The sequence below is a fragment of the Populus alba genome, chromosome 5 (assembly GCF_005239225.2).
Source record: "Populus alba chromosome 5, ASM523922v2, whole genome shotgun sequence".
NCBI classification, from domain to species: Eukaryota; Viridiplantae; Streptophyta; class Magnoliopsida; order Malpighiales; family Salicaceae; genus Populus; species Populus alba.
In genome coordinates, this window is record NC_133288.1 from 942,525 (window position 1) to 954,088 (window position 11,564).

General features: G+C 33.4%; 2 protein-coding genes across 3 annotated transcripts; both read right to left on the reverse strand.

The window, feature by feature from the left end:
- Positions 1-3,650: 3,650 nt before the first annotated feature.
- Positions 3,651-4,724, reverse strand: LOC118034995 (cuscuta receptor 1-like). The gene is given in 1 exon segment (XM_073409603.1): positions 3,651-4,724. A coding segment is annotated over 1 exon segment (684 nt). The 5' UTR covers positions 4,706-4,724; the 3' UTR covers positions 3,651-4,021.
- Positions 4,725-4,963: 239 nt separating this feature from the next.
- On the reverse strand, positions 4,964-10,428 carry LOC118035019 (cuscuta receptor 1). 2 transcript variants are annotated; one of them, XM_073409225.1, is made up of 7 exons: positions 10,290-10,424; positions 9,267-10,213; positions 8,778-8,912; positions 8,555-8,701; positions 7,908-8,057; positions 6,626-7,519; positions 4,964-5,620 (listed from the first exon to the last, which is right to left on the reverse strand). In XM_073409225.1, the coding sequence occupies exons 2-7, from the start codon at positions 9,460-9,462 to the stop codon at positions 5,274-5,276; spliced, it is 1,869 nt and encodes a 622-aa protein (XP_073265326.1). In that variant the 5' UTR covers positions 9,463-10,213; positions 10,290-10,424; the 3' UTR covers positions 4,964-5,273. The 2 variants fall into 2 exon arrangements, with proteins under 2 accessions (XP_073265326.1, XP_073265325.1); XM_073409224.1 differs by having other exon boundaries at positions 4,964-7,519; positions 10,290-10,428.
- Positions 10,429-11,564: the final 1,136 nt, after the last annotated feature.

Consider the following 11,564-nt stretch of genomic DNA (forward strand, 5'->3'; position numbering starts at 1 on the left):
GCGTATTGTCTAATGTATACTAAGGTGTTGTTGTGCTTTCTAATTGTTGGTCTGTCAAAGGTTTAAGAAAAATCCTTTTCAGTAAGGAGATCATTATCTTATCAGATAAAACCTAACTATTCTAACGTAAAAAAAAAAAGAAGAGCTACTTATTTAATTTTAAGAATATGTCTTACACATATGTTTAAAATCCCGGATATTAAAAAAAATAAAATAATGTTTTTTGGTATTTTTAAAATATTGGTCTAGTTCTTATGATTTTAATAAACTGGTTTTTAAAATTCAAAATGCATGTTAATACATATTTTTTGAATTTTTTGTTGTATGAAAATATGATATGAAAATTTCTTATAAGCTTAAGAGACTTAATTGAATGCATGAAAACAAGATATTTTGTTTTGTTTTACTATATATATATATATATATATTTTTTTTTTGCAGTATTTCAGAGAAAACCCAGATATTTTAATACTGGATTTGTATCTTTATAGTATAAAAATATAAACCAACATTAATACAAAATGGTAGAAAAATACATGAGAAAATCACAAAATTTTTTGAAAGGATTTTTGGATTTTTTTTGTTGTTTTTTTACATATAATATTATATATAATTATAATTATAATTATATATTAAAATATATTAGGATGGGCTTAGCCTAGTTATGTGGGCTGAGCCCACCCTGGTTAGGCTGAGTCTGACGTAAAAGGAATTAGCACAAAGTCGACCTTAAAAGTGACTGGGCTGAGGTTAGCTTAGCAGAGTTGGGCCAACATCGGCCCGAATTAGGGGTTGGGCTGATTTCAGCTCAATGTACTTTATACTAAGGGGGATTAGGTTGGACCCGACCCAGATGTTTTGGTCTAGGCAAGCATTGGTCAGACCTAGAAATAATGGCTCTCTACTATTCACAAGCTACGTGAACAGTGGAGAGTGAATTATAATTCACTCTCCACTGTTCGTTAGTAGAACAGTGAAGATTGGGAGGGGGGAGAAGAAGAAAGAGAGGGGGAAGTGGACCTGCGATGGCTTATGGTGATGCTGGTGGCGGTGAGGAGGAAGAATGGTGGTGGTTTGCGGTGGTGATGCAACTAACAATAAGAGAAATAGAGAGAGAAAGACTGCTTTTCTTCTCTCCTTCTCTGTTTTTTTTCGTTTGTTGCTTTTCCTTTTCTTTTCTTTGTTGTTCCTTTTTGTTTTGTTTTTTTTTTTTTTTTTCTGTTTTTCTTGTCTGTTTTCCTTTCTTTTCCTTTCTATGTTTCTCCCTGTTTTTCTTTTTCCATCCCTCTTTTGTTCTCTCTCCTGTTTTTCTCCTTCTTTCCTCTCTTGTCCCCTGGTATTTATAAGGGGGAAAAGTGGGAGAGAGATCTACTACCTTTGTCCAATAATGATGCAGGGATAGGGTGGCCAGACGACCATTAGGTAGCTTCCCAAAGGGTTTGTCCCCTCTGTTTTTTCATCTGGTAGTAGGCCATGGTTGTAGATCTTGTTGGTTTTTGGGAGAGAGGGAGAGTGACGCTGCAGGGGAAGTAAGAGAACAGTCTTCTTCTTCCCTTGCCTATAGTTTGTCTAGGGGAAGGAGAAGATGTATAGTGCCGTACAAAATGACACTGTTTTCTCTCTGTTTTTTAATTTGAACAATGAATGAAGCAACGTTGTTTTGAACGAAACTCGTCGTTTCATTTAAAAGAAAATGGCGCTACAAAGCTTTTATTTCCAAATCAGTCCTTAATTTTCAATTTGTTCAATCAAGCCCTCAATTGAGATTTTGATTTTAAGAATCAATTCTATTACATCCCTGTCAAATTCAAAAGCTAGCCCTGAAGTTGACTGCTCTTTTCACTTTGGTTCTTGGTTTTGAATTTATGTGTTTTGATCCTTAATTGATCAACAAACTTCCAATTTCTTCAATTTAGCCCCTGATTTGGTTAATTCCATCCCCTATATTTACGTGCATTTTCTAGTTTGGTCCTTAGTTTTGGTTTTCTTCAATCAAGTCCCTAAGTGCCATCAAACTTCAATGTTTATGCAATTTAGCCCTTAATTTGATGAAATTAACTCTTAAAAGTTGTAATACGACCCCCAAACTTTAATTTCTTCAAATTAAAGGTAAATTTGACTTAAAAATCAATTTTCTTGCAATTTAACCCTTCATAAACTCAATTAATCTTTCAACAAAATCTAATTGAGTCTTTAAGCATCTGATTTTAAACTTTTCTTCTTTCAATTGAATTGAAAACATATTGTTCAATTTCAATTTTTATATTTTTGAACTTTCACAACTAATCTTTGATCATTTTTTAGGTGTTCCTATATCTTTGTTTTACTTCTATATATTTTTGTTTTCTTCTGATTATTTTTTTTATTTCTTTGCTTTTTTTCTTTTTTGTGTGAGGATAAAAGAATGAGAAGCAACACAAAGTATAACAGAGATCCATTCCCTTCTCAACTAAGTTAGCTTTCTCGACTCCCTAACTAACTCATAATCTTCATTCACTTCAACGCTTCCCAATTTTTACAGGCTTGTCAATCTTCTTATTCCTGTTGGAACTCTCATTCCATGAGAATCTGGGAAGAAAGATGATGACTGGAAACTGTGTTGATAGTTACGGAGTTGGCAAAGACATGTCAATTGAGTGATCCCAGCAGGCAAAGAAGACACAGGACTCCCTTTCAAATCAAGTATTTCCAAGTACTTGAGCTTCTTTATGTACTCTAGAAGCTCACTTATCATGGTCCATCTCAAACTTAAGTATCTCAAATGAATCATTTCAATCAATTCAGGTAGGAAGCTGGAAAGGGGAGCTCGATCTAAATTCAATACTCTCAACAGCTTGGTTTATATATTGCTACAGTAGGAAGCTTATTCACGTTATCTATTCTTCACTAAATAATATTAATTGATTCTCTTAACTGACAAACAAGACTATCAGTTACTAACAACATTCTAACCATTTCATTCTCTAATCTTTTAACATGTGGCAGGACTAGAGCCTTTGATATCTTTACATTCCCCCTTAATTGCAGGCTTGGAGGAGTCAAGTATAAGATTGGAACAAATAATTTGTATCATCAAGCTTGACTGTCGCAGCAATAGAAATCATAAGAAGCAAACAAGTAACACAAGATTGAACAATCTGAAATTAAAAAATAGTCACCATTTTATAATGAAACATTCAAAATTCTTAATTTTTCTAACAACCTTTTCATTTCCTTATACCACCACTGGCCAAATTGAATTTTCTGAGGCGTGAATGAATTAGGGTTCTCTTATAGCCTTGAAATTATAGAGGAATAAAGAAAAAAAAACTCTCGTATTTTTCAGAAAAATTACAATTAAATAATCTAATCTTAAAACAATACTCCAATTGTTGATATAAAAGTTTAAAACCGATTTAATTAAAAGAATTCAAAATTAAGTGCAAAATGGGCTTGAAAGAGACCCAACATGAGAGAAAAATCTGAAATAAACTCTTGATGTTCAAAATAGCCCACAAGTAAGGCTTAAATAGCTAGGGCTGAGAAAATTGCCAAAATAGATAAATACTAATTATTCAATAAATAAATAAAATATTGCCTTGTTTTAAGTTTAGACTTATGTTCTTTCAGCAAACAAAATTATTGCTTTACCACATTCCACCTTGCTGGTATGATCCTTTGGTTCTATCAATTATTCTTTTAATTGAGAAAATACGATACTGTAAATTATTACAATTGTGAATAAATTCCATATTATTAGGGATATAGAAATCACAAGAAGCTAAGAAATATTGGTTGGTTTCTCATCTAAGACCAAAACGCAACATAATTAAGACAAAACAACGAAACAAACAAATATGGACACAAGTCATGTCAAAAAAGAAAGACTAAGCAACAAGAACCAGACACTTCGACAGAACACTTCTCACAGGCAAATTGCTAAATATGTTGTGAGCAACCATTGATTTGGAATGCGACTGCTTCCCCACAGAGGATTGCAACAAATTCAGAAAGCAGCCCACACGCTCATGATAAGACCCAATCACCTTCTGAATCTGGACAACTTGCGAAAGTTTATAGCCAAAAAGCAGTAGCAAGTGTCGATGCATTCTTCAATGAAGTAAAACCACCTGCGTCGCCAATGCGGATTTATGCACAGTACTGCTGCAATTGTCAACACCACAATTATGTAACACACACCAAAGCTGGCATAGAAACTATCCATGTCTCTAAAGCCACCATCTCCATTGAAATCGTTAGGCACTCTCGCTGATGGTGATTCTGTTTTGTCGCAACTGTTTTGCAATGGAGGTCCACAAAGAAGAGGATTCCCTTTATAACTGCTCTCATCAAAGGTACCAAATTGATATTTCATCTCCGGTGTTCTTCCCGACAAATTATTGTACGACACATTGAAAACTTCTAGAAAGGTTAGTTCAACGAGTTGTGCAGGAATTCTCCCATTCAAGTTGTTGTGTGAAAGATCCAAGCTCTCTATCTGCTTCAGATTGGAGAAAGATGGAGGGATCAATCCAGTGAGATTATTTTATGACAGATTTAGAGCATATATCCCACTTAAGTTTCCCCATTCTGTCGGGATTTCTCCAGTGAATCTGTTACAAGAAAGATCCATAACAGACATGTAACGAAGGATATCGCCTTCGTAAGTGTAGAAATTTTTCTTTGATGTAAGCTCTACAGATATTTTTACACTGATCTCTGGCATCACAAATTTGTCATCAAGATAAAAACCTTCATTCCCCAATTCTCTTCCCCCTATGGATGCAAATATTTCTTTCTGGATTTCACGATCTCCTCTCCCCATAAGAGGGGGATCCAAAGTTTTTTCATCCGATGCCGTAAAATTTAAATTGCTCAAACATGAGGGTAAAAGACCAAAAAAATTGCTCAAAATTTTTGCTTTACCACATTCCTTTGGTTCTATCAATTAATTTTTTAATTGAGAAAATACAATACTATAAACTATTACAATTGTGAATAAATTCCATATTATTAGGGATATAGAAATCACAAGAAGCCAAGAAATATTGGTTGGTTGCTCAACATAACTAAGACATAACAAAGAAACAAACAAATACTGATACAAGCACAAATACAAGCACAAGTCACATCAAAACAGAAAGGCTAAGCAACAAGAACACTTCCACAGATCACTTCTCACAGGAAATTGCTAAACATGCAGTGAGCAACCATTGATTTGGAATGCGACTGCTTCTCCACAGAGGATTACAACAAATTCAGAAAGCAGCCCACACGCTCGTGATAAGATCCAATCACCTTCTGAATCTGGACAACTTGGGAAAGTTTATAGCCAAAAAGCAGTAGCAAGTGTCAATGCATTCTTCAATGAAGTAAAACCACCTGCGTCGCCAATGTGGATTTATGCAAAGTACTGCTGTAATTGTCAACACCACAATTATATAACACACACCAAAGCTGGCATAGAAACTATCCATGTCTATGAAGCCACCATCTCCATTGAAATCGATAGGCGCTCTCGCTGATGGCGATTCTGTTTTGTCGCAACTGTTTTGCAATGGAGGTCCACAAAGAAGAGGATTCCCTTTATAACTGCTCTCATCAAAGGTACCAAATTGATTTTTCATCTCCGGTGTTCTTCCTGACAAATTATTGTACGACACGTTGAAAACAGCTAGGAAGGTCAGTTCAATGAGTTGTGCAGGAATTCTCCCATTTAAATTGTTGTGAGAAAGATCCAAGCTCTCTATCTGCTTTAGATTGAAGAAGGATGAAGGGATCAATCCAGTGAGATTATTATGTGACAGATTTAAAGAATATATCCCACTTAAGTTTCCCCATTCTGTCGGGATTTCTCCAGTGAATCTGTTACAAGAAAGATCCATAACAGACATGTAACGAAGGATATCGCCTTCGTAAGTGTAGAAATTTTTCTTTGATGTAAGCTCTACAGATATTTTTACATTGATCTCTGGAAACAAAACTTCGTAATAAGGATACAGATCGATGATGGATTTCAATTCTCTTCCCCTTATGGATGCAAATATATCTTTCCAGATTCCATCATTTTGTCTCTCCCTAATAGGGGGTTCCAAAGTTTTTTCATCCGATGTTGTAAAATTTAAATTTCTCAAACATGAGGGTAAGAGACCCGAAAAATTATTTTCTGAAAGATCCAATATGCTTAATTTCCTTAACAAGCATAACTGATGAGGAAGTTTCCCATTGAATTGATTAGATTTGAGAACAAAAATGCTCAATTCTGAAAGGCTATCAATCCAATTTGGAATGGGCCCAGTTAAGTTGTTATCGCCGAGATCTAATGTCACCAACGAAGAGAGATTATAAAAATCATATGGCAGTGGACCGCTCAATCTATTTCCGTATAGGTGGACATAACGTAAATCTAATGCATTGAAGCCCAACGGTAATAACCCAGACAGATTGTTTTCAGAAAGATCTAAAAATTCAAGCCCAGAAGAATTGAAATATTCTATTGGAATGGTACCTTCAAAATGATTTCTGGACAAATCAATTCCATCAAGTTGGTTTTCTGAAGAGTTCCCTATTCCCCTTGGAAGCATGCCTGACAAAAGATTGCTACTGATATCCAACCACAAAAGTAATGATTCAAGAGAAAAAGTACCTGGTACTTCTCCTACAAATTTGTTTCCATCTAGAAGGAGGTAAAGTAGGTAAGTCATGTTGAACACAGATGGTGGTAATCGCCCATTGAAGTTGTTGTTGGACAGCTTCAAAAACCACAACGAGGAGCCTACTATTGGCAAATTATGCTCAAGCAGTTCACAAGACATGTGATTGTTGGAAAGATCCAAGTATTCGAGAGAGCTCATATTCCCAAAACAAGGAGGAATACAACCTGTGAGGCTGTTGTTAGCCATCATGAAGTTCTCCAAACGTGGAAAAATCGAACATATGTTCCTTGCAATTTGACCTTGTATGGTGTTGCCAGAAATATCTATTGTCTGAAGGTTGGGTGTTGGATGTTGTGGCAGCTGCATAGGACCTATAATTGAGGTGTCTCTCAATTTTAGTTGTTTTAACTTTGTATTATTCTCAAACAGCCAAGATGGGAAAGGTTCTCCAACGAATTTGTTGTGGGATAAATCAACAAACACCAAATCGTATTGGCTATGCAGGAAGTTTGGAAATCCAGCCTCGAGTGGTTTTGGAGTACAATTTGAAGCACTAAAGAAAAGAAGCTGGAACTTGGGAGTTGAAGGCTGAAAACTGGGTGTAGCTATTAGCTCATTGTTATCGCATGCAATGAACTTGAGGTTGGAGAGGTTCATAAATGAACCAAATGATATTGGAACTTGAAAGTAGTTATTTGAAACTGAGAGGTATCTGATCTGCTTAAGATGGGAAAGGTGACTAGAGGCAATATTCCCCTCAAATTGGTTGTAAGATAAATCCAAGACTTGTAGAGATGATAGATTTCCCAAACAAAAAGGGAGTACGCCCTTTAGATTGTTTCCTGAGAGAGATAGTTGTTCAAGATTCTTCAGCTCACACCAGCCTGTAGAATATATCAATATGTTTATGTTAAGGAAATAGGAATATATCAATTATGTAATTGCTTAGTGAGGTTTTAAAGTTTTAGTTGAATTTGTTTCACTAGCTAGGTCGGTTTTAGATTATATTTACACAACTTTGTTTGCTTGTTTATATATATATATTAGAGATTGTTTATTTAGATTATTGATATCCATAATTTTTTTAATTCAAAGTTTTCTAGGAACGAGAAAATTTAGAAATTGAGAAACCCTAGATTTTATCCATTGCTAAATGTAGCGTAAAGTTAGGAGTAAGCCTTCAATTCACACCAACCTATACAATTTATATGGAAATAGTCAAAATATATAGTGTTGAAAGAATCTTGAGCGGATGGAGAGTTGTTAATTTACCTTGAGCGGGCAGGGTGCCATTGAGGTCACAATAACTAACAGACAATACTTTAAGAGTAGTCAATGCTCCGATGTTCTGGAGAAAGTTTAATGGGAGAGAAGTACCATCTAGAAACAAATCTTCAAGGGTGCTCGAATTGAAGAAAATCCCTGTGAAAAAGAAAGAAGAAAAGGTATGATAAAAATAATGGTAGTCCAGAATAGTCATTCCTTTCAATATTATTAATTAAGATTTTAAGAAACTAAACACTGATTAACCAGTATCCTTGAGAGAAAGGGTTTCGAGGGATGGTTGTATGCCTTAATTAAGTTGTTAAGAGGAGAATGATTCTGTTATTTCTTGTGTGCGTAATCCTCCTACCATTATATATATACTTCCCCCACATGCATTACACGATTTATTATATTGTTAACTAACTCTAACAGACTCTTAACAACTTCTAACACGTGTCCATGCATCTGCCAGCTACCCTAAATTTAAGACTGGGAAATTTTAGAGATTGAGAAACTCTAGATTTTATCCTTTTCTATACGTAACATTAGGAGTAAACTTCTAGTTTAATAAAACATAGATATAACACAAATATCTAATGAATAACTGTTATTTGGATTTCAATACTCTTATAATTGTTTATTTGTAGAATTACCTTGGGCAGGTAGGGTGCTATTGAAGTCAACTCCGGTCAAGGATAGGACTTTAAGAGTAGACAAGGGTCCAATGTTCCTTAGAAAGCTTGCTGGGAGAGAAGAACCATCGAGGAACACTTCTTCAAGGCTAGACGAATTACACAACCCTGTGGAACAGATCAGATAAATCCATCAATATATTATAAATATCATATTGTTTTAGGCACCAAAACTGTCACTGACCTTTCCCAAAGTGTGTAAAATTACTATCACTGGCATATAAGGTCTTGAGGGATGGCAACGCTCCCAATGACTCTATCAAAATGCTTTCCATGAAGCCAGTTGAATCCAGATACAAGGTTTCTAATTTCCTTAAACCTGTGATAGAGAAACAATCAATAATAATTATTTACAATATTTAAATAATTTATAATGTTAGAGTTAATATACAAGACATAGCTTAAGTTTTAAAATTAAAATAATTTTTAATGTGATATTAAAATTTTATTAATTAAATATTCACCTTCATTTATTTTAAAAATAAATTAAGAAATTGAACAAAAGTTAATAGCGTGTATATGCAAGTTTCAAATTATTTCACTCGTTAAAGAATTAATTATATAAAGCCTTTTTAATGCTTCATCCAAACAATTACTTAAGGATTAATACACATGTAATTATTAAATCTCACTAGGAAATGTCATCCGAGATAGGAATGATTTACAACTTTACCATTGAGACCAGTTGATCCTGTGAAGCTATTGTTTGATAAATCTAGAGATTTGAGAGATGAAAAACCACTGAGAGATGATAAAACACTGTCGTTAAATTTATTATCGCTTAGATAAAGTTTCTCCAAATTCCTCAACCTTGAAGCTAGTACTTTGAAAACCTGAAAGAAGATTGTCAGAAGCAAAGAAAGATGCATTCTTAATATCAGACAATGAGGTTACTTGAAACATAAAGGGATTGATTCTTGTTCTGTCCCATTTATGTCCGTTATTAAACAAATCTTGATGGATTATGGGAGATTAAAATCATTTCCTACATAAATTTCTATTTTATATATCCATATGCATAACTAGCTTATAAAAGGAAAGTGAAGAATTCTTTTTGATAAAAATATTAAATAAGAAAGAATTTGAGCTTTGGATGTTTCATAAATGACTCAAATAATTAATGAAACAGGAGCTTCGAAATGGTTTATTTATAGTTACGGTTTTACAGAATAATGGGACGTTGGTAAGAGCACCAGCCACCAGGTTAATTTATAGGTCAAGTTATTACCAACGAAATTTAGATTATTGAAATCCATAATTTTTTTAATTCAAAGTTCTCTCTATAGTTTAGGAGGAACAAGAAATTTTAGAGATTGAGAAACTTTAGATTATAACGTTTGCTAAATGTGACGTCAAATTTTAATGAACAACTGTTATTTGGATTTCAATACCATTAATTGTTTATTTGTAGAATTTATGGAGGTTCTTCAATAGTTCTTCCATGGAATTGTATAAAAATCAGTTTATAATTACCTTGGGCAAATAGGGTGCTATTGAAGTCAACTCCGGTCAAGGATAGGACTTTAAGAGTAGACAAGGATCCAATGTTCCTTAGAAAGCTTGCTGGGAGAGAAGAACCATCGAGGACCACTTCTTCAAGGCTAGACGAATTAGATAACCCTGTGGAACAGATCAGATAAATCCATCAATATATTATAAATATCATATTGTTTTAGGCACCAAAACTGTCACTGACCTTTCCCAAAGTGTTTAAAATTACTATCACTAGCATGTAAGGTCTTGAGGGATGGCAATGTTCCCAATGACCCTATCAAAATGCTTTCCATGAAGTCAGTTGAATCCAGATACAAGGTTTCTAATTTCCTTAAACCTGTGATAGAGAGAACAATCAATTATAATTATTTACAATATTTAAATAATTTATAATGTTAGAGTTAATATACAAGACATAACTTAAGTTTTAAAATTAAAATAATTTTTAATGTGATATTAAAATTTTATTAATTAAATATTCACCTTCATTTATTTTAAAAATAAATTAAGAAATTGAACAAAAGTTAATAGCGTGTATATGTAAGTTTCAAATTATTTCACTCGTTAAAAAATTAATTATATAAAGCCTTTTTAATGCTTCATCCAAACAATTACATACTAATTAAGAGTTAATACACATGTAATTATTAAACCTCACTAGGAAATGGCATCCGAGGTAGGAATGATTTACAACTTTACCATTAAGACCAGTTGATCCTATGAACATGTTGCTGGATAGATCTAGAGATTTGAGAGTTGAAAATCCACTAAGAGATGATAGAATGCTATCGTTAAATTTATTGTCACTTAAATCAAGTTCCTCGAATTGCCTCAACCTTGAGACTAGCAATTGAAAACCTGAAAGAAAATTGTTAGAAGCAAAGAAATTAGCATATATATATATATATATATATATATATATATATCAACCATCCCAATATCCATATAAATTCAATGAAATATAAATTTGTGTGTTAATTTTTTGACATTATATCAATATTTTAATAACCAAATATTCATGAATTCTAACATATCACCTCCATTCCTTTAATAAAATTTTAAAAATTGAACAAAAGTTAATGGTTAATACACATCTATTTATTAGACAAGTTCACTAAAGAATAAATTAAACCTCATTAAGGAACGTTATCCCAGGTAGAAATGATTTACAACTTTACCATTGAGACCAGTTGATCCAGTGAATGTATTGGCTGATAGATCTAGAGATTTGAGAGTTGAAAATCCACTAAAAGATAATAAAATACTGTCATTAAATTTATTGGAACTCAGATAAAGTTCTTTCAAATTCCTCGATCCTGAAGCTAGGACTTGAAAACTTGAAAGAAGATTGTCAGAAGCAAAGACAATTAACAGATTTATATATCAACCATTCCAATATCCATAACGATTCAATGTAAAGTTACTTGAAATATAACTAACTTTATGTGTTAACTAAAAGAAAATTGAAAGCATAGAA

Excerpts from the sequence above, each read along its gene's own strand:
- LOC118035019 (XM_073409224.1), bottom strand. The coding sequence starts at position 9,462 with ATGCATCTTTCTTTGCTTCTGACAATCTTCTTTCAGGTTTTCAAAGTA. Across the intron at positions 8,913-9,266 it reads AGGATCAACTGGTCTCAATG|GTTTAAGGAAATTAGAAACC; the intron begins GTAAAGTTGTAA and ends TCTCTATCACAG. Across the intron at positions 8,058-8,554 it reads TAGCACCCTACCTGCCCAAG|GGATTTTCTTCAATTCGAGC; the intron begins GTAATTCTACAA and ends TCTTTTTCACAG.